The 23,935-nt window shown below is 34.8% G+C and overlaps 1 protein-coding gene across 1 annotated transcript in view; it reads right to left on the bottom strand.

The window, feature by feature from the left end:
• Positions 1 to 23,935, bottom strand: part of LOC150102211 (zinc finger FYVE domain-containing protein 26-like) — a 193,668-nt gene that overhangs the window by 82,031 nt on the left and 87,702 nt on the right. Inside the window, exons 7-9 of the mRNA XM_090399523.1 lie at positions 22,919 to 23,844; positions 10,994 to 11,279; positions 4,104 to 4,178 (exon numbers count right to left, since the gene is read on the bottom strand). Coding sequence (XP_090255649.1) covers positions 4,104 to 4,178; positions 10,994 to 11,279; positions 22,919 to 23,844 — 1,287 coding nt within the window. The remainder of the gene's footprint in view (positions 1 to 4,103; positions 4,179 to 10,993; positions 11,280 to 22,918; positions 23,845 to 23,935) is intronic.

Here is a 23,935-nt window from a genome sequence, read left to right as displayed (position 1 = left end):
CTATAAGTAAATATGACCTCTCCTATTGCTTCTGCCTTAGTATCTCCACGTTTGGGTCTGCCCCCCCACTAATGAGACCTCAATAAAGGTTGAAACCGGTCTGGGTAGTGGCTCTTCCCTTAATGAATAGCAGTATACATGTCCGCAATGAGATGTGCTTTGCATTATGGGAGATACTGAGACAAGGAGTGATGAGAGCCAGGTCCACCTCAGAGTTGCCTGATGTTGCACTACCTTACCCCAGTCCTGAAGATATTTTCAGGTGCAAACTTTGTTTGCTTAAACTTGGATAAAGGATTAAACTAAATTTATTAAATGTTAACTTATGTATACCTGAACAGGATGTTTAGCTAAGTATAACATAAGAGGCAGCTTAAGATAGCAAAAATGTTGTAAACCAGTTGGTTAAGTATTGTATATGTTATGTCTAAATATAAATGTTGCATACTGAGTAAGTGATAAGCTTTTACGAGCCTTTGTTTGGAATTTGTCTCAAGCATTGGACAATTGACTTAACTTTAAAATAAACATGTTTTGTTTATGTAAATCTCTTGCCTGATCTATTGGCCAATGCACTGCTTCCAAATTAATAACGAACTTGCGTGATAATTCTTACTTTAATCAGTAAAGTAAGAATTACCACGACTAACTTTTAAGGAATTGAGTATGTTAAGAATCAGACCTTATATATGTTTAAACCTAAATTCTCATGCTGTATACATAATTTAGAGTAGTGCAGTCGTAAAACAAATAAATTTCTCTAATTACACAGTGTGGGAGTTGGTAACCTGTTATAACGGGCAGACTAAAACCAAGAGTCTTACATTAACAGAGCGAACATACATAAGATTAGAAAGGATTAATTGCAGGGCCTAAGATAAGCTGATTATTGTTAAGTTGAGTAAAGTATCAAATGCGCGTATATATGAGAAATGAGTAGGCCTTAAGGAAAATTTCAGTGGAAAAGGAAATAAAGCAAAATTTAAGAAAGATAGACCAAAAATTAAAGTAGAGAAAATATAAATATTTTACAAAGGCGCAATCAACACATTCAACATTATTTTACTATGCAGATAAATTGGGTTTCCTGAGATGAGTCTCTGGACTCCATGGAGGTGCCCATATAATAGTAATAATCATAATGATGATGCTCCTTGGAGGCAGTGATTGCTAAACAGAAGTTAATGCACTTTGGACATATTATGCAAGCAGATGAATCATTGGAAAAAGGAGTTATGTTGGTGAAGATTGAAGGCATAAGAAGGAGAGGAAGATTGCAAAATTGTTTGATGGACAACATAAAGGAACTTATTAACTTGAACATACAATTGCTGAAAAAAAAAAAAAAAAGACAAGAGACTGAGTGGAATGGAGAACCTTGGTTCACAAGATCTTAATTCACTCACGATATGCATGTGGTGAGCAAATGTTGTGTGTCTTCAGTAAATGCGTTGATGGAGAGATATGATAACATTTAACACAGTCAGGCTAGTTCTGTGTTTCACACATGTCAGTGCATTTGGCAGGAACCTGTTTGACCACATAACATGTCCCTTCCACACTGGGCAAGCACAGTTCATAATTCTCCATGGCCACCATTCTTCTGTCATTCTCCAGATGTGTTCATACCATTTCCAGCCTGGTTGGCCGAGTGGTTAGCATATCTGCTCTCCAGCCAAAAGGATGTGGGTTCGAATTCTGAAGTTGGCATGGATGTTTGTGATTGTCTGTGGAAATACTAGTGGTGGTGGGCGATGGATGGCATTGGTGTAATCACAGTTGTGGAGTGGGTGCCCTCTCTCGATGAGTCTTTGGGCTCCCAAGAGGTGTCACGTAATGATAACAATAATAATAATTTAAAAGCAGGTGCCTCTATCTTCTCTGTTAGAGGGCATTCAACTTTTTCATCTGTGTTCAAATATGTGCATTTGAACACAGATGATCCATAAGGGTAGCTCTCATACTTTATCTGAATTAATCTATTTCTACAGCTTCTACTTGTCTCTCCTCTTGCTGTTAGTGATCTGAGTGACCTATTGATGTGAGTGTTGGACACTCACATCAAGAGGTCATTATACTCTCTATAATCACGTGATAGCATTTTCTTAGTCAGAAATTATAAGAAAGTTTTGCATATTGCATTGAAGCTGGTATTATGTCCAATACAGGATAATATATTATTAACTTCTAGCTGTATTTTTCAGAAAATTACAATGTAGACTAAAATATTAACTAAAATAAATTTAATTAAACAAATTTAAATTTGTCTACATTGTAATGTCCTTAAAAATACAGCTATGAATAGTTAACATGGCAAGGATTATGTTGCCTTATTTACCAGAATTATTAATTACATGTTTGGTTAATATCTATATGTGTCCATAACCTCTAGTGGGATAGTATGTTTTTGCAATTGAATGATCTATTTTATAACATATTTCCTAAGTTTCAGAGAAATAATTCTAAGGTTTCCTAGTATGAAAACAAAATTAACTGAAAATGAAATATGCCAGTCTGGTTTGTGGATTATCTCCACTCTACAACTTAAAGGCTTTGGCCGGCATTCTGGTAGTTTAAGTAGATAATGTTTTAGTAACACTGTGTGACACCATCCTACTTAATACTTGAAGTGGCTTGAAAAGTACCATGGTTTTCTAGAGCAAGGTACCACATTAGGTAATCCTTAGCTTGCCCATAATACTACATATATACATGCTAAGTTTACAACATTCTGTGGGTGGAATTCATATTAAAAATAAAACCTTTTATGAAGTTACTAAACTGAAAAAAAAAAAAAAAAATGTACTAGATATTTCTATTCAGCAGAAAAGAGTTGCCATACTGATCCACAGTGATAATGTATCACTCTAAATACATCATTACCAAAATTTTATCATATATGATTGTCTCAACATGACTATATGTTATAAAGTTGTAAATTTAAATTATATGTAATAATATTTATATGTAAAGTTGCAAAAAAAAGTTATAAATTACCAAAATATTTTAAATTATCTAAAAAAGAATTACACATACACAGTCCGTCAAAAAAACGTATACACACTTTAACAGATGTCATCTATGGACGTTTTTTGAAGTTGGATTGAATTACGGTAGCAATGTGTAGTATGATGTTCTCTCAAAAGATGTCATTACCCACATGAATACCTGCATCAGTATGTGATTGGTAGGACAGTCGAACAAAATGGCCACGGACCAATTGTCGTTCAAGGAACACAAGATCATTTTAAAGTGGTATTTCAAATTTGAGAATGTTGTTGAAGTTCAATGACAATGGAGGCGTGAGTTTGCGACACAACCTCCAACACACCTGACAATTGCACGTATTCGTTTGTGTTTACTGGGCTCAAGAAAATCCGGATGTTCATGTGGACAAGGCAGTCAATTTACTGGGCTCAATGCCTGATGTGGATTGTCATCTAGGGGTTTAATAGGATCATTCTTCCTTGAAGGTACTGTTACTGGTCAAGTGTATCTAGACATGCTACGCACATTCATGCACTTTATGGAATGATCAATTTCTCTCCCAACAAGATGGTGCACCACCACACTACCACCGAGACATGAGAGCTTACCTCAATGAGAGTTTGCAGGAAAAATGGATAGGACGAAGAGGTGCAGTTGAGTTCTCCCTACATTCTCCTGATTTAACACCCTTGGACTTCTACCTATGGGGGAACTCTAGAGGATGTTGTGTATCATAGAAAACCAGCTACACTGGTGGCCATTTCAATTTCTTTGAAATTCAATTGCAAAGAAATTGAAACAGCATGCACAGCAATCCCACTGAACACTTTGGCCAATGTTGCCCAGGCGTTAGTTCGCCATAATAACAAGTGTCTGGATGCTAATGGTAACCACTTTGAGCACATTGTAATTGTAGAAGTCAAAGGGTAACTTGTATTTATCCCTTGATGTCTGTATAAATTTAATATTACAATTTTTATACAGGTTTTTCTTTTGCTGAAGTGTGCACATATTTTTTAATGGACTCTGTATATGTTTACAACTTTTAAAATTGAGACTTCAGCTCATTTTTCCTCTTAATATAATATTTTATTCAAATAAAAAATAATTCTTACCATTATTCATTTCTGAACTATGTTCAGCATCACTTGTTCTTCTTTTTATTCTGTCATTTATACTGCAGTCAGAAACTTAATAAAAAAAAAGGAATTAAGTCAAGATATGAGTTATGATCATATTATGTAAATGTGACTGGCTTTGTTTAAGAATTTTTTTATTAACAGTACCAATTAAATTCCTGCTTAAAAAAGTCTGCTAAAGAGTACATAAACAGCATAGTTTATTTATGTCAACATTTCTGTCATCTATGTAATTCCAGTGAAAGTGAATGACAATGTTATTGTCATTCAATTTCACTGGAATAAAGTGAATGACCATCTTGTTCTATTATCTGCCAGCTAAAAATGTTTTGTTTTCAAGTGTACTACTCAACCTAAAAAAACTGCCACAGGTATTTCTAATAAAGAATAAAGTGAAAATACAGTCATTTAATTTTTCTTGTGTCATATATGCATGCTATTAAGTGCCTGAGATCAACAAATTCATGATCCACTTCCATGAGAACAGGAAGCAGAATTTTGCACAAAATTGGATTTTTAGTGTGCAAGGGAGAGAAAAAAAATCTGAAATTCTAAGTTAAAAAAAAAAAACTTCCTTTTTCCATTAATTCACAAATGGTACTAGATATGAGATGGCACTTTTTCTAATGTATAGGACTTTGAAAGAATAAATATCCTCTTACATATCTTTCTATTTTTTGCAATTTTGATAAAATCAATTCAATACAGAAAAATTTGATACCTATATAGGCTTGTGGAAATGTTTTCTATATCTTAATACAATGCTAAGAAGAAAGACTGTCATATTAAATTATCCTTGACAAGAAGTTTTATTATCACTTACCAAAATTATTGCATGTAAAGTATCTTTGTAACTAGGCTAATGGTTTCAACCTTGATTGAAGTGAACTCATCAGTGAGAACTAGACTTTCACAAAACTGAGAACTAAAGTGATTGAAGTCATTTTAAACATACAAGTAGCAAAATGGTGTACCACCATATTATTAAAATATTCTAGGTGAGGGAAAGTTGGAACAATTTTTTTCTTGATTAAGAAGTAAATTATACCTGACAAGAAATTATATCCTTGCAATTATTCATTACCCTAAGCAAGAGCAAACAAAGTCTGCACATGGAGTATTTTCACATCCAGGCTACTTGTATGTAGAGGTAGTGGAATTTACATCAAATTTCCTCAGTTGTGCTATAAAAAGCACAACACTCCATCTTTCAGGCATGTATACGTCTTTAAATGCTGTCCATTTTTCTTCTGCTGATTGTTTGTTTTTGTTCTTTAATGTTTCCAGTTTATTTAACAATCTTTTCTGATGAGGGTATCTTACACTTTTATAATTAATGTCATGCATTATGGTCAGAACCCAGACTACTTTGCTACTTGCTACCATTTTGCTACTTGTCCTCTTCTTCACTATTAAGCATAAATGCTTGTAGTGCTTGTTTTCAACGGCAGAGCAACATGATATCCTGGAATTTCTCTTTTCCTTTGGTATCCAGTTGTTTACTTTTGTTGCCCATCTGCAATCCTGCATTCTTCCTTTATGATTTTTCCATTCTTCTTTCTGTTTTTGGACCAAATAATTTATTGGATGTATTTTACAACTTTGTTTGTCAGCTCTGGATGTTGTTATATATTGTTACACCTTCAATTTTTCTTAATGTTTTCATCTTAGTAGTTTCATTTATTTGTCTAATTTTTGTAGTAGTCTGATTAAACCTTAGCTTCATATTTTTTTCTTTACTTCTGTTCTTATTCTTCCAGATGAGGCTGTTGAGGCATCCAGATATTTTACTAGCTTTTATTGCTTGTTGTTGTATTTCATTTTGTGTGATACCGTGCTTATTTCTAGCCCTAAACATTTTATTTTACCAACTTGTTTTCTCTAATTTGCATCTTAGGGGTTTCTTTCTTAGTGTTTTAATTTTTTCTGTTGATATTTTCATATTTTTCTTTTCTGCTGCATCAATGAATGTATACTGCTCAAAACAATTAGAGGATATTTTGGTTTTCTTGTAAATTATAAAGCTATAAAAATAATTTACAAATGTAACACATTTATTTTAAGATATTCTTAATATATAACAGATATATATTAAGAATATATATATATATATATATATAACAGATATAGAACACTCAACTGCATATAAAATCATGTTAAGACTTGTCGAAACATGTCTTAGCCATATTAGCATGCGGGGATTATAAAAGCGTGGCTTGTTGCGCTCACTTCCACAGTGCATAATTATCACTTCAATTGCAAACTTGTGCAATTGAAGTGATAATTAATTTGACCATAAAGTGACCATTAATTTGTTAAAAATGGCAGAGCAACATGATATCCTGGAATTCATGGCTTGGAGAGCCATTGGTCGATTAGAAGCTGGACAAATGCAGCAAGTTTTTGCTCAAGTGTGTCGTGCATCTCAAAGTGTAATTTTGTGACTTTGGAATCACTTTCTGGAGACAGGAAATGTTTAAAATTGTCTTCATACCTTAGGTTTATATGCTCGAAGACCAATGGTTTGCATTCCACTAACTAGTCCATGTCCTGAGCAGAAATCCAACAGATATTTGCCATTATTATTAGCTTTGCTCTTTTCACCAAATTTTCCCAAAATATTTTTTGTATGTCTCACAATCATTTCCTACTCTATTTAGATCCCCAACAAGGACCAACTTTTCCTTTTTCATTGTGTCAGTTGCTTTTTCTAAAGCATCAAAAAATTCCTCCACTTCTACCTTAGTAGACCTTCTGTGGGACCATAGGCACAAATAAGTCTCATTGTCCACTTCCCCATTTTCATATTTGCCCACATTACTCTACTTGAGACTGCCTGCCATTCAAGAAGATTAGCCTCATATTTTGTGTTGAATACTATGGCTACTCCTCCTTTTCCTTGTTTGTCATTGCCTGAATATAACGTTTTGTATTTATTGCTCAGAAAGATCTCACCAGTTTTTGTCTTTTTTGTTTCAGTCACCCCTATTATGTCAATCTGGTACTAATTCCTCAGCTAGCTCCATTTCTTTGCCATTTTGCCATTCAGGCTTCTTATGTTAACAGTACCAATCTTTAACTCTGGTGATGTTGAGTTGGGGTGTGTTTTCAGATTTGTTCCAGTAGCTGACTTCGCTGTTCACTTTGGTTCCCTGGCGAAAACAACGGGGGCCTTGTTTAACCAGGCAACGCCCCAGCCAGCATGAAATTTTGTCATGTTGTACCATCATTTTGTATTTTGGTTTAACCAATAAGAATACAATTTGGTCGGCTAAATCCCAAATTACCAGCCCATCCTCATTCGTTCCCATTAGATACCCAACAGAGTGCACCACGAGAAGGTGATTATTGGACATTAGGTCAGAAGCCCTGGTCGGTTCTCCACATTCCTTTAAAGGGTATGTGGAGGTCTCCTCTCAGTTATACAGCTTTGACTCTTAAGCACCCATAATAATATACTGATCATAAAAAAAAATTTCTATAGTGGAACTACATTAAACAATTGCTATAGTCCTCTCATATTAAGAATTTCTTGTGTTTGGGGTTGTTCTAGATTGTATATAAGTTGAAGATGGGTCCTCCAGATTCTTGGAAATTATTAACCCATCGTTTTTGTTTAGATTCGAATGATGTTACTGCATATCACAGGCTTCTTTGAACATGCTTTCAAACCAGGTTTTGGTATGGTGCAAGGACTACTTGGTGCCTTTCCAGTTGATCCTGAGAGATGTTTTAAGTGCATGGTCTAACAGACCTGTTTTACCATAGTGGAGGCATTCAATGTGGCATTTATGTTTGTCCTTTCTTATTGGGATGGTACACCCTCCCTATGTAGGATAGGCTGCAGTTGCACTAAATTTTGTAAATCCCTGGGTGGGGAAGGTAGGGAGGAGGATCTTTGGACGTGCTGAGTATATTTCTTAATTTTGCAGGAGGTTTGAAGGTTGCTTTAATGTTGTATTTGTGTAATGTTACATAAAAATTAATATCACCATCCAACACAAAAACTAGATCATCAGCACCCTCAAACAATTTGCTCAAATGAGCAGGTGCTGAACAAAGAATATGAAATTATTAGCCAAATGTTTATAAAAAAATTGCTACAATAAAAAAAAATTCACAAGATCCTCCACAAAAATACCATTAAAAGCAAAAAAAAATTCCATAGCCATACCATACATTAGGGACATATCAGAAAAAATAGAACACTACACAAAGGCAACAAAAACCTGCAACCCACCCTACATAGGCAGCCTTCAAATTTCCTGCAAAATTAAGAAATATTATTATTATTATTATTATTATTATTAGACACCTCCAGGGAGTCCAAAGACTCATCGAGGGAGAGTGTGCCATCAGCATAAAACGATTTATCGCTTCCAACTACTAACTGTGCTCAAACTTGCTTAACTTTTTGTGAGCCATTAGTAGCAGAGGCTCTGCCAATTGACCAACCTTTGCTGGCACATATACTCAGCACATCCAAAGATCTTCTTCCCTACCTTGCCCACCCAGGGTTTTACACCCTACCCTATATAGGGGAGGGCATACCATCCCAATAAGAAAAGAAGAACATAAATGGCACATTAACTTTCTCCACTATAGCAAAACAGGCCTGTCAGACCATGCACTTAAAACATGACACAGGATCAACTGAAAAGGCATCATTTTTGTTTGAGAGCACCAGGTTTTGGTGAAGTGGTCCCAACACTGCGCCAAAACCTGATTTGAAAGAAAGTTCAAAGAAGCCTGTAAGATGCAAAAACATCATCTAAATCTAAACAAGGATGGATTAATAATTCCAAGAATCTGGAAGACAACCCATATAGCATCCAGAACAACCCCAACACAAAGTTTTATAGCAGAAGTACATTAAACAATTTCTACAGCCCTCCTATATTAAGATTTAATAAAGTAAATCTTATTTATTTAGAATTTTTTTTATCATCTGTATATTATTATACTGATATGTATAAACAACCTTATTTTATTTTGTTAATTTATATTTTTGTATATATTTTATTCAGTATTATTATTATTTTATTTTTTTCACCAGAGGTCAGACTAGGGAAAATGATTAACAAAGCATTTAGATTTATTTCACTTTTGTATAGTGTCATGTAGCTTGTGTCCTCTGCATATATATGTTTTCCTGATTACAACCTCAATATAAGGGTCTAAATATTGAGTGTTAATAAATTACTTTTACAACTCCAACATGTGTTTTTGTGTCCATAAATTCTTCACTATGAATACTGACCACCATGTAACCGTAAAAGAAAGAATTTCCTTTAATCAAACTGGCATTCTCCACTGAACTTTAACCAGACTGTCCATATTTAAACACGCACTAATCTTCCTTGGAATCTCGGTTTCAATTTCCCCATCCTACTGATTCTGAATATTTAAAACTATTCACATATAATAAATGAATTCCAACATCTTGTGCAGAAATGGAAAATCCGTGCTTATATGAGTGTGGAATGAGACTTAACACCAAGAAGACAGAATATATGCAAGGAGGTGACTAAACCAAGAAGCTTACAATGGATGGCATGAAACTGAACAAATGCACCCAGTTGAAATACCTAGGGTCCAGCATTAGCTCCAATGGCAATACAACAACAGATGCTGAGGCCTGAGCCAACAGTGCCTGAATGAAGTGGTGGCAAGTCATTGGAGTTCTTTGTGATAAGAAGATTGCACTACTAAAATCAAAGATCTATAGAACAGTCATCAGATCAGCCATGTATGGAACAGAATGCTAGCCAACAACAAAGAAAGACAAGTAAATCTTCCATACCATGGAAATGAGAATGCTGAAATGGACACTTGGCATCACGAGGCTCAACCAAATTACCCAAACATCGACATATGTGATATCCATGTCATCACATGAATAAGAGAGAAGAGGCATGCTTAAGATGGTACGGTCACATGCTATGCAGCAAAGACGACTGTGGCAAAATCAGCCATGAAGTTCAATGTTGATGACTGATGACCAAGAGACTGACCAAAGATACATTGGCTTCATTGCCCAACTAAAGACATATGCACAACAAATGTCAACAGTAAAGTTGCCCAAGACTGTGCAAGATGGAGAAAGCAGTGCACATGAGCAGACCCTGCCTTAAAGGAGGACAAACACTAGGAAGAAGAAGATTCACATATAATAAATGAACTCCTTTCAGTTCTAGTTTGATGTTCTCTATATTATTTTCATGTCTTTATTAATAAATGGCATACCAAACAGTGTTTTCTTTCTTAAATCTCATATTATTTCTATTATGCACACAACCAAATCGTCCAGCTTATCATAAATGAAAAGTTAGCAACTCCTCAATATCTGAGAGTTAACAGACTCATATGGAGATGGCAAGGTTCCCCCTCCTGGAAACTTGGATTTTTAATGCTGCAACCAGACAAGCCAGCCAAGAGAACACAGTTTATTCTTCTTTGAGTGCCATCTCCTATCAAAGGTCGGCGACCACCTTAGCAAATTTTGAGTGATCCTCTGCCACTCTGAGCAGTCACTCAGAGTTCATGCTAGTCCACTGTCTGATGTCTGCCAGCCAGATTTTCTTCATCTTCCCTGTCCTCTTCTTCCATTTATATTCCCTTTTATAATCAACTGAAGTATCTTATATTTTTCATTACAAAGTAGGTGATCAAGATATGCAGTTTAAGAGAAAAAAAAAAAATCTACATTTAGGCATAAAACTAGCCAGCTTGTTTATCCTAAATAATGGTTATAAAATCAATCAAGGATTGTGGGCCTGAAAGTACTGCCTTATGATTATTTATGAAGATATATTCAATAACAAAAAAAAAAAAAAAAAACTACACTAAAACAATAGGAAACATACCTTTTGGTAAGTTTCTTTTTGTAATCCATATTAAATGCTGTTCAAGAGCATCTTGTTTTTCCTTTGGAAAGTCACCAACCCAAAACTGGTGGAAGATTTCTTTATCAATGGAATGCTGTAAAGTACAGTGACCCACTTCTGAAGTTGGATCAGAAGCCACAAGCTCATATCGCCACTGTGCCTCATTAACATATTTATGAAGAAGAGAAATTCGCTGATATAAAATAGACTTTTCTAGTGGGGATTCATCCAAATGACTTTGTAATGATGACTCTGGATCTTCTTCCTATAACAAAAATCAGCAAGAGAATAATCAATAAACACCAAAATGAAATAAAAATAATAAAATGCATAGCAATATATTAAGTACAACCAGCAATTCTATTTCAAAATAAATTATACAACTAACAAACATCTGAAAAGAAATGGAATTTATTATTTTGGACAAATAACATGAAAAAGTTAAAATAAAATATGCTATGTGGGATTGTGTATGAACCTTGTCAACTAGATGTTGATTTAGTTATATTAGCTTAGTTTTTCTTTTCTATATACAAGTGATATCATCTAATTAAATAAATTAGAACCTTTTTCAAGACTCAAAAAATAAATAACATGTAACAAAAGTGGCAAGAAAAATTAGGAATAAAAAAGGCCTAAAGATAAACTTATTTTAGTTATTTAGGACACATTTTGAAGTAATTTATCACAGGACAGCTCTTACAACATGAAGATACCAGAAATAATCTTTTTATGAAAGTATTTAATTTAAACAAAAACAGTGGCAGGTATCATTGTTATTTATAATAAATTTAGTTTAATCATTTATCCAAGTTTAAGCAAACAAAGTTTGCACCTGAAAATATCTTCAGGAATGAGGTAAGGTGGTAACATCTCGTAAAGTGGTAACATCTTTCTCTAAATCCAGAGTAATTTAATAATAAGGTGGTACATCAGTTGGCAATTCGTATAGGTAAATATGACCTCTCCATTGCTTCTGCCTGAGTATCACTACTCTCGGTCTACCTCCCACTGTCGAGACCTCAATAAAGGTTGAAACTGGTCTGGGTAGTGCTTTCCCTTAATGCATAGCAGTATACATGTACGTAAGGAGATGTGCTTTGCATTATGGGAGATACTGGGACAAGGAATGATGAGAGCTTGGTCCATCTTTGCTATGAGTTGCACCACCTTACCTCACTCCTGAAGATATTTTCAAGCTCAAACTTTGTTTGCTTACACTTGGATAAAGGATTAAACTAAATTTATTATAACCAAGTGCAAAATAAACTTCCAACATTGTAATTTATCTGGCAGTATCATTAGGATTTTATATATATAATCACTAGAAAACAAGTGTAAAAATCCACTAATACTAAAAGAAAACAGTAATGTTTTAAAAACATACAATGATTCAGAACTGAGAGCAAATTTAGTAACTAGGAATGCCATGGGTAACTTACCTATGAAGCCAAAATTATTATTCTTTTGTCAGATCTTTCCACATACTTGGAAATGAATGGGGATCCTAATTAATCCACTTATAGTAAGACAAACTTTATCAGTAACATGCTCAAGTAATCTGTTGATTAAAAAAAAACACAAAAATAGGTCTATTCTTTTGCTCCTAGGATGTATGATTTACCAAAATATCATAATGTTGGAGCATTCCTCTGCCCATTTGTGAACAGTAGGAGTTAGTATTATTTTCCAGACCTCCACCTCTATGGCATCAGAAAACTCCACAGATTATGTAACAACTCAAAAATTATTCTCTCTTTCTCTTATATCTCCTGACAGTGCCTTACAGCAATCTAAGCACACTTTCTTCCACAATTTACTAGTTTATTACAAAATTCTCACAAAATTAATTCTTCATCTCTCTAAAAATTTAGAAAACATTATCAACCTAACAGTTTGAGAGAGAGACTTACTTCAGCATTACATGTCACACAGCAAATTGCTCAATATAAAGCAAGTCCTTCAGTCTGTCAATGGTCTTGGATAAATTGAAGAACCTTTCAATGTATAACTGGGAATAATGTTAGAGGAATGATATGTTCAAAAAAAAAAAAAACTGGACACAGGTTCAATAACTGTGCCTTCTTAATTCACAATTAAAAGAAATTCAGTTTTATTTTTTCTCCTAAGGAAAAGTAAGATCCAGTTATTGAACCTGTGAACTTGGAAATATTAACAGGCATTGTCTGTTTAGTTAATGTGGGGATCGAAGAGTTCTTAATAGAAATATTTTTTTTTTTTAAATCCATCCATGAGAAGCTGGTCAACCTAGAGTGTGCTAGTACCGTGGATTGGTAATAAGGAACTTATTCACATTTAACAAGAAATGCTGTGGGTTATATTCCTTGGAAAACATGGAGGAAGATTGTTCCAGAGGGCAGCTGTGAAAAGGATGAAGAGGAGAAATTTGTCCCTGCTTATGGATTCAGAGTTGAACTGAGAGAGGGTATTGGCTAACTGCTGCACATGTTTGGATGGATTTGCAAGAGGGTAGGGGAATTAATGATTCCAATTCTGATGAACGGCAGTCACAGAAGCATTTATAGGAGATGCAGGCTGCAGGAACTAAATGATTTTCAGTACAGAAATTTCTGTATAGAATAAGTTGTTTCATTTTTATATTTCCTACTTGTTTGGAAGAAATCCAGAATATCTCTTTCCTAGATGCTGCATGACTGCAGCATCTAATCCATCAATAAACCTCTGGTCTAAAATGCTGATGTTTTGCCCACCATGATTGTATAGAATATGCCAAATTTCAGTGAAGTCAGTCTGCAGTAACTAAATCCTCTGTCAACATTTTTCATGCCAGTAGGCCCATCAAAGACCTAGATAATTCACTCCCATGCCATCAGGCATTAAATTATCAGAACAGAATCATATCTAAGAATTAACTAAAGGCAAGAGTTTGGATGTGGCATGCATACACTCTTCAAAGGGCAGCCACTACTTGGGGACTGATTACTTTTATCATGTAGTGTAATTACAACCACCTTTGTTTACTTGCTTAAAAAAAACTTACGTCAAAAAGCAAACCTGTTCTCCACAAAAAAGACATGGTTAATGCTTCTCACCACTTGCTTCCATCATGTAATATGAATTTTAGTTATATCAGAACAAATTATAGATTTAAAGTACAAGTACAGATTCAAAGCAGTTATTCCAGAGCCTGGCTGAAATAAAGTGGATCAAATCCGATAACCATGCTTCAGAGCAATTCCAACTTAATCAAGCCTGACAGTGATGCTTCATGGCATTCCAGCTTAGCTAGAAAATAATCTGCTAAGTGTATTGAGAGAGAATTCAAGTAGTGGCATGGTGGTGGGGGAGCAATACCAAAATATCAGAGAAATTAGAGATTTCAATCTAGATCTTTCCAGACAAGGAGAAAGATCTAGATTCAAAAAGGGGAAATGTCAATACCAAATGAGTTATACAGGATCCCCACCCAGCCCTTATTAGTGAATTATTATTCAGTTTGTGCAACAACTCTGATACCTCCTCCTCATACACCTGAGTTTCTTCATCTAGTGAAGAGGTAGCAGTAAGCTCAATTTTGTATACACCAGGTTGTATGCAACATGGACACTCATCAGTTGAACAACCTTTCCTGCATCTCTCATCCATACATCATCTGCATTCAGTAGTTATTCTTTCATATTCATTCCTTCTTGTACTTGCAGCATGTAAATGAGAACTGCATGATTACTGTCAACATCCAACAACACAAATCACTGTATGTCGCCTGTGAAATCTTTCCCAATGTCATTACTAATATATAAAAAGAAACGTTAGTTCTTCATGTCTCTTGCATTACTGAAACACAAAATATACAGTAAAACTCTAGGGAAGAAAAAAAAAAAATTTTTTTTTAAAAAAAAAAAAATATATATATATATAAATATGTGGTGTGGGGTGCTTAAGGGTCAAAACTGTATAACTGACAGGAGACCTCCACATAGCCTGTAAAGGAATGCGGAGAACAGACCAGGGCTTCTGACCTAATGTCCAATCCTCACCTTCTCGTGATACACCCTGTTGGGTATCTACTTGGATACTGAACGAACGAGAATGGGCTGGCAATTTGGGATTTAGCGGATCAAATTGTATTTTTATTGGTTAAACCAAAATACAAAATGATGGTACAACATGACAAAATTTCATGACAGCTGGGGCATCGCCCCGCTAAACAAGACCCCCACTGTTTTTGCAAAGGGAACCAGAGCGAATAGCGAAAAGTCAGCTACTGGAACAAATCTGAAAACACACCCCCAAATCAACATCACCAGAGTTAAAGATTGGTACTATCAACATAAGAAGCCTGAATGGCAAAGAAATGGAGCTAGCTGAGGAATTAGATAAGTACCAGATCGACATAATAGGGGTGACTGAAACAAAAAAGAGAAAAACTGGTGAGATCTTTCTGAGCAATAAATACAAAATGTTATATTCAGGCAATTACAATCAAGAAAAAGATGGAGTAGCGATAGTATTCAACACAAAATATGAGGCTAATCTTCTTGAATGGCAGTCAGTCTCAAGTAGCGTAATGTGGGCAAATATGAGAATGGGGAAGTGGACAATGAGACTTATTTGTGCCTATGGTCCCATAGAAGGTCTACTAAGGTAGAAGTGGAGGAATTTTTTGAGGCTTTAGAAAAAGCAACTGACAATGAAAAAGGAAAAGTTGGTCCTCGTTGGGGATCTAAATAGCAGAGTAGGAAATGATTGTGAGACATACAAAATTATTTTGGGAAAATTTGGAGAAAAGAGCAAAGCTAATAATAATGGCAAATACCTGTTGGATTTCTGCTCAGGACATGGACTGGTTATTACTAACACCTTGTTCCAACATAAAAATGTGCACAAATTCACATGGAGAGAAGAGGCTAGGAATAAGAAAAGTCTCATTGACTATGTTATTGTTGATAGTGATATTTTCTCTCTGGCGCAGGACACCAGAGTGTACAAAGGATTTGAAATTGGAAGTGATCACTATTTAGTCTTGAGCAGGATAAAATTGAATTTCATATTGAAAAGAATAACATGAAAGAAAGTTTTAAAGCGAATAAAAGTTGAGCAGCTCTTAGATGTGAACTGTAGACTAAAATACACAAAGATTATTGAAGAATGAAATTCTTCAATAATCTTTGTGTATTTTAGTCTACAGTTGAAAAAATGAAAGAGTTTGAGAACAGAAATCAAACCATGGAGAATCAGTGGCAAGCCTTGAAGAAAGCCCTGATTGATTCACCTAGAGAGGCATGTGGAAGTTGTCTGCAAGGATAGAAAAATTAGAACTCCATGGTGGACACAGGAAGTTAAACAGGCTGTGAAGTAAAAAAAAGAAGAAAGCATAACAAAAGTTCCTGGCAAATAAGCCAGCTTGTGCTCTTAGAGAATACAGAGACAAATGCAAGAATGCTAAATACTGTATAAAACTAGCTAAACAAAAGTCATGGGGGGGACTTTGGTAAGAATATAGAAAATAAATATCAAGAAAGTGGCAAGATATTCTGGAGATTGTTGAAGAAACTTAGAAATGAAGGAAAGAGTGCTGTAAAAGGAGTTAGAGATGATAAAGGTGACATGAAAATGGGAGAAAAAGATATCCTTGAAGTATGGAGTAATTACTTTGAAAAACTGCTAAATGAAACAAGCAGTGACGACAGCACAGTGGTAAAAAACACTGACTAGGCATGCAGTCAGGAATACATATCCATACTTCAAGTAGAAAAAGCCATGAAAGGCTTGAAATGTGGAAAGGCATCAGGAGTAGATGATATTCGATCAGAAATGCTGAAGTATAGTGGTGTGAGAATCTTACAGTGGCTGCACTACATAGTTCAGAAGGCCTGGACAGAGGGACGAATTCCCGATGATTGGAGTAGAGCTCTCAATAGTACCCATATATAAAAAGGGAAATAAAACTGAAAGTGAGAATTACAGAGGTATTTCCATACTAAGTGTTCCTGGCAAGATCTATGCAAGAATACTTGAGAAATGACTGAGAAGAATTGTGGAAGATGAGCTGGGTGAAAAACAAGCCGGATTTAGGCAAAATTGAGGCTGTCAGAATCAGCTCTTTACTTTACGACAAATAGTCGAGACGAGAAAGCAGGGGAATATAACAAAGATATGTATTTAAGTTTTGTCGATTTGGAAAAGGCATATGACAAGGTGCCAAGAGAGAAGCAATTCAATATCCTACAGTTATATGGTGTGAATGGAGCATTATATCAAGCAATACTTAGTCTTTGAGTTCTAAGTCAGCAGTTAGAATTGAAGAAAGTACAGTAAGATGGTTTAATGCTAAATCTGGTGTGAGACAAGAATGTACATTATCCCCTCTGTTATTCATTATCTATATGAAACACATTATGAAGGAAAGTGGTATTAAACATGATATCAAAATTGGAGATGTTAATGTCAGCTCTCTTTGCTTTATATGGATGATGTTATACTTCTAAATAAATCCGCTACAAGTCTGCAAGATTCTCTGACTAAATTGAATAACCGTTGTAATAGATATGGTATGAACGTCTGCAATAAAAAGACAAACACAATGAAAATAGGCAGAATCATTGAAAATGTCAACTGTGTTGTGAATGGAGAACCTATGAAATAAGTAAAACATTTCAGCTACTTAGGCACAATAAATTCATGAAGATGGCGTCGCCCGGTTAATCAAGGCCCCGGTTGTTTTTGGCAGGGAACCAGGGCGAACAGCGAAAAGTCAGCTACTGGAACAAATCTGAAAACAAACCCCAATTCAACATCACCAGAGTTAAAGATTGGTACTATCAATGTAAGAAGCCTGAATGGCAAAGAAATGGAGCTAGCTGAGGAATTAGATAGATACCAGATCGACATAATAGGGGTGACTGAAACAAAAACGACAAAAACTGGTGAGATCTTTCTGAGCAATAATTACAAAATGTTATATTCAGGCAATGACAATCAAGGAAAAGAAGGAGTAGCCATAGTATTCAACACAACGAGGCTAATCTTCTTGAATGGCAGTCAGTCTCAAGTAGAGTAATGTGGGCAAATATGAGAATGGGGAATAACAATGTGACTTATTTGTGCTATGGTGCCACAGAAGGTTCTACTAAGGTAGAAGTGGAGAAATATTTTTAGGCTTTAGAAAAAGCAACTGACACAATGAAAAAGGAAAAGTTGGTCTTTGTTGGGGATCTAAATAGCAGAGTAGGAAATGATTGTGAGACATACAAAAATATTTTGGGAAAATTTGGAGAAAAGAGCAAAGTTAATAATAATGGCAAATACCTGTTGGATTTCTGCTCAGGACATGGACTGGTTATTACTAACACCATGTTCCAACATAAAAATGCGCACAAATTCACACGGAGAGAAGAGGCTAGGAATAAGAAAAGTCTCATTGACTATGTTATTGTTGATAGTGATGTTTTCAACTTGGTGCAGGACACCAGAGTGTACAAAGGATTTGAAATTGGAAGTGATCACTATTTAGTCTTGAGCAGGATAAAATTGAATTTTATTCCCTTTAAAACTTTCATAAAAGAAAGTTTTAAAGGGAATAAAAGTTAAGCAGCTCTCAGATGTGAACTGTAGACTAAAATACACAAAGATTATTGAAGAAAAAAAGAAAGAGTTTGAGAACAGGAATCAAACCTTGCAGATTCAGTGGCAAACTTTGAAGAAAACATTGATTCTGCCAGAGAGGCATGTGGTTAGGTTGTCTGCAAGGATAAAAAAATCAGAACTCCCTGGTGGACACAGGAAGTTAAAGTGGCAATGAAGGAAAAGAAGAAAGCATATCAAAAGTTCCTGGCAAATAAGTCAGCTTGTGCTCTTACAGAATATAGAGACAAATGCAAGAATGCTAAACACTATGTAAAACTAGCTAAACGAAAGTCATGGGAGGACTTTGGCAAGAATATAGAAAATAAATATCAAGAAGGTGGCAAAATATTCTGGAGGTTGTTGAAGAAGCTAGGAATAGAGGAAGGAATGCTATAAAAGGAGTTGGAGATGATAAAGGTGACATGAAAACAGGAGCAAAAGATATCCTTGAAGTATGGAGTAATTACTTTGAAAAACTGCTAAATGAAACAAGCAGTGGTGACAGCACAGTGATAAAAAACACTGACCAGGCATGCAGTCAGGAATACATATCCATACTTGAAGTAGAAAAAAGCCATCAAAGGCTTGAAATGTGGAAAGGCAGCAGGAGTAAGTAGATGATATTCGACCAGAAATGCTGAAGTATGGTAGTATAAAAGTCTTACAGTGGCTGCACTGCATAGTTCAGAAAGCCTGGACAGAGGGACGAATTCCCGATGATTGGAGTAGAGCTCTCATAGTACCCATATATAAAAAGGGAAATAAAACTGAATGTGAGAATTACAGAGGTATTTCCCTACTGAGTGTTCCTGGCAAGATCTATGCAAGTATACTTGAGAAACGATTGAGAAGAATTGTGGAAGATAAGCTTGGTGAAGAACAAGCTGGATTCAGGCCAAATAGAGGCTGTCAGGATCAGCTCTTTACTTTATGACAAACAGTCGAGAAAGCATGGGAATATAACAGAGATCTGAATTTAAGTTTTGTCAATTTGGAAAAGGCATATGACTAGGTGCCATGAGAGAAGCTATTCAATACGCTATAGTTATATGGTGTCAATGGGTCATTATATCAAGCAATACTTAGTCTTTATTTGAGTTGTAAGTCAGCAGTTAGAATTGAAGAAAGTACAGGAAGATGGTTTAATGTTAAATCTGGTGTGAGACAAGGATGTACATTATCTATATGGATCACATTATGAATGAAAGTGGTATTAAACATGATATCAAAATTGTAGATGTTAATATCAGCTCTTTGCTTTATGCGGATGATGTTATACTTCTAAATAAATCCGCTACAAGTCTGCAAGATTCTCTGACTAAATTGAATAGCTGTTGTAATAGATATGGTATGAAGGTCAGCAATAAAAAGACAAAGACTATGAAAATAGGCAGAATCGTTGAAAATGTCAACTGTGTTGTGAATGGGCAACCTTTGGAACAAGTAAAACATTTCAGCTACTTAGGCACGATTTTTAGTAAAGATGGTAAATTAAATATGGAAATAGACAACAGAATCAGCAAAACTGGTGTAGTGAGAAGTCTATTGAATAAATTCATATGGAATAAGAGAGAAATTAGTCGGAAAACTAAATTAGCTGTATACAATACAGTGTTCAAACCAGTTTTAACTTATAGATCTGAGAGCTGGGTCAGAAGTAAAACACTTGACCAAAGACTAGAGACTGCAGATATGAGAGTCCTGAGAAAGATTAGAGGCATGAACAGATGGCATCAATGGCAATATCATATTAAAAAACGAGGATATTAGCAAAGAACTTGACAGTGTCAGCATCCAGGAATTGCATTAGTAGAGCTAATCTCATGTGGTATGGTAACTTAAACAGAATGGGCGACGAAAGATTAGCAAAACAAGTGTTCTCTGCCAGGTTGGCAGCAAAACGACCCAGAGGAAGACCGAGATATAGGTGGATTGATACGGTACAAAGTGCCTTAGACGATAGAAATATAAGATCTGATAATGTTGGAGTCTTGACAAGTAACAGACTCATTTGGAGGAAAATTGTAGATAGGAAGTTAGTAATGATGATGTAATTTTTTCATGTAGTACTATCATATCCTGTACAACCCTTGAGGGTACATGGCAGGAATTTGATGATGATATATATATAATGAGTAAAGAGGACCTCCTAGAGAAAATTAACAACAGTGTAGTCATATACCAGGATTTTGGGAATTTCATTATTTTAAATGACAAAGTGTGTATGTGTGTGTGTGTATATATATATATATATATATATATGGTTACCAAGTAATTGTATAAACTTGGTAATTTAAATCCTAATCCTAAGTAAGCAAACAGTTAAGTTTGCACCTGAAACATAGTTCAAGTCTAAATATGGTACAACACCAGGGAAACTCATTGCAAAGGTGGGTAAAGCTCTCATCACTATTCTTAGTATTTCCCATAATGTAAAGCACATCTCACTAGAAGATGTATACTGCAATACATTATGGGTCGGGTCACTACTCAGACCAGTTTCAACCTTTTTTTGAGGTCTCTTCAGTGAGTAGCTAGACCCTAAATACCAAGGGTTTAGTAATACGGAGCCCTATGAACTTTACCTATACAAGTTGCTACAAGGTGTTTTTATTTTTAATAAGAATCTCTGGAGGAGATATAGATGTAATTAATTTTTTTAACTTGGGGATGTATATCTGTATATGGAGACCTCAAAAAAGGTTGAAACCGGTCTGGGTAGTGAACCCCACCCATAATGTAATTGCAGTATACATCTTCTAGTGAGATGTGCTTTACATTATGGGAAATACTAAGAATAGTGATGAGAGCTTTACCCACCTTTACAATGAGTTGCCTTGTATCATCTTTAGACTTGAAGTATGTTTCAGGTGCAAACTTAACTGTTTGCTTACTTGGGATTAGGAGTTAAATTACCAAGCTTATACAATTACTTGGTAACCCTAATATACAGTATCCCCAAGTTAAAAAATTAATCACACACACACACACACACACACACACACACACACACACACACACACACACACACACACACACACACACAGGAAGTTTGATTTACTGGGTTGATATACATTTTTTAAAAAAACCGAACGACTAGAAACCGAGAAAAATGAAAACAAAATTTAATAGCACAACTATTTCAGTTTGTATCAGTCTTCTTCATATTAAAAAAGAAATAACCAGTAAAACATAGAGGAAATAATTATAATCATCATGGAAAGTTAGTGTATATATATTCAACATATCCGTGATATTTACAATCATTTCCTCTATGTTTTACTGGTTATTTCTTTTTTAACGTGCACGTGAAGAAGGCTGATACAAGCTGAAACTAGTTGTGCTATTAAACTTTTTTTTCATTTTTCTTGGTTTCTAGTCATTCAATTTAAATATATATATATTAGGGTTACCAAGTAATTTTATAAACTTGGTTAAACTTGGTTATTTTACTCCTAACCCCAAGTAAGCAAACAGTTAAGTTTGTGCCTGAACGTAGTTCAAGTCTAAAGGTGGTGCAACACCAGGGCAACTCGCTGTAAAGGTGGGTAAAGCTCTCATCACTATTCTTAGTATTTTCTATAATGTAAAGCAAATCTCACTAAGAGATGCATACTGCAATACATTATGGGTGGGGTCACTACCCAGACCGGTTTCAACCTTTTTTGAGGTCTCCTCAGTGAGTAGCTAGACCCTAAATACCAAGGTTTTAGTAATACAGAGCCTTATCAACTTTACCTATACAAGATGCTACTCTAGCATATTTTATATGTAAAGACCCACAAATAGAGACCAACATATACATGAATTGATACAGAAAAAACACCTTAAAAAAAAAATCAGAAATATAAGATCTGATGATATTGAAATATTGACAGATAACAGATTAATTTGGAGGAATCTTGTTGATCAGAAATTAGTAATGGTGTAACTTTTTCATGTAGTACTATCATAATGATCTTATACACCCCCTGAGGATACATATCAGGAATTTGATGGTGTGTGTGTGTGTGTGTGTGTGTGTGTGTGTATTTGGTTATAAAATTTGGCTGGATCCATCATATCCTCCATTTTAACATACAAACTTGTAATAATTTCAACGCTTTTTTCTGGAAATTTGTTTTTCAGCAGATCATCTTGGTTCATCTGCCTAAAATATACATATCTTATTGAAAAGTTACACACAGACATAAGTGGAAGTTAACTTTTGTAATTTATATGTATATAAATAACAGTCCAATTTAAATTAAAATATATCAAGAAACTTAACACCTCCTATAATTATTATTAACTTACCTTATTTATTAGAGTCTTCTTTGAGTCCATATCTTTTTTAACTATTGTTTTAAATATGGCAGTATTAGCATCTAAAAGAGAATCCCTTAAGTACTGTAATAAATCTCTCACAATTAATTCATTACACAAAAAACCAAGTTTAGGTAATATACTACTCCCACTACTACTACAGGTGCTACGAGAACTACTTGGGCCAGAATATCCTTCACTACCTGTATTTTTGGTATTAGATGTTTTCAGTTTAATTGTACTTATAGTAAACCTTCCACTATATCTTCTCTCAACTTCTACTAATTTCAGATCTGGTGATGCTCCAGGTAATGCAGCCATTTTATTATCATCATAACCACTTGTCCTAAACATGGCTTCACTAGATGGTTTACTTTTTTGATCAACCTCTATATCTTTTGAATGCATACTGCTCGAATCTACATCATTAGCAGGTGGCGGTGGTGAGTGTTTAGTTGGAAGACATTCAAAACTTTTATCATCACCTTCATGTCCCTCATCAGAATCAGAATGAGTAACATCTTCAAGATCATTATGAGTGACAAACAAAAGTGAAAAAATATTTTCTAAAATTTCCAAACGAAATGAGATGGGATATATATCATTTATTTCTTTTTTTGCTATATTTAACTTGGCTATAATAAAGTTTGTATATGTTGCTTGAGCACCAAATAATTCATAATGTTTGCATAAACTTAAATCCTCATCTGATAAGGGATCCTCTTTAAGATGATGCTCTTCTGGTGGTGTGATATTTTTTCTTGACATCAACTGTTCTAGTTCACATGCAGAATATATAGCCTCTATTACACTGATAATAGCCAAATAACCTCTAAATATTGTACTCTGAGCTCTGTTAAATACAGCAGGGTCCAAAACACTTTCTTCTGAATCATTAACATTCATGAGATTTCTTTCTAAAAAAAAAATAAAATAAAGTTATATATATATATAATTATAAATATATAGAATCTAAATCTAAAACTAATTTAGACTTTTATTAATAAA

This window comes from Typopeltis vanoorti, chromosome 10 (genome assembly GCF_054136105.1).
Source record: "Typopeltis vanoorti isolate ZY-2024b chromosome 10, IOZ_Tvanoo_1.0, whole genome shotgun sequence".
NCBI classification, from domain to species: Eukaryota; Metazoa; Arthropoda; class Arachnida; order Uropygi; family Thelyphonidae; genus Typopeltis; species Typopeltis vanoorti.
The sequence above is the reverse complement of the archived record's forward strand: the minus strand, read 5'-3'. Positions and strand labels throughout refer to the sequence as shown.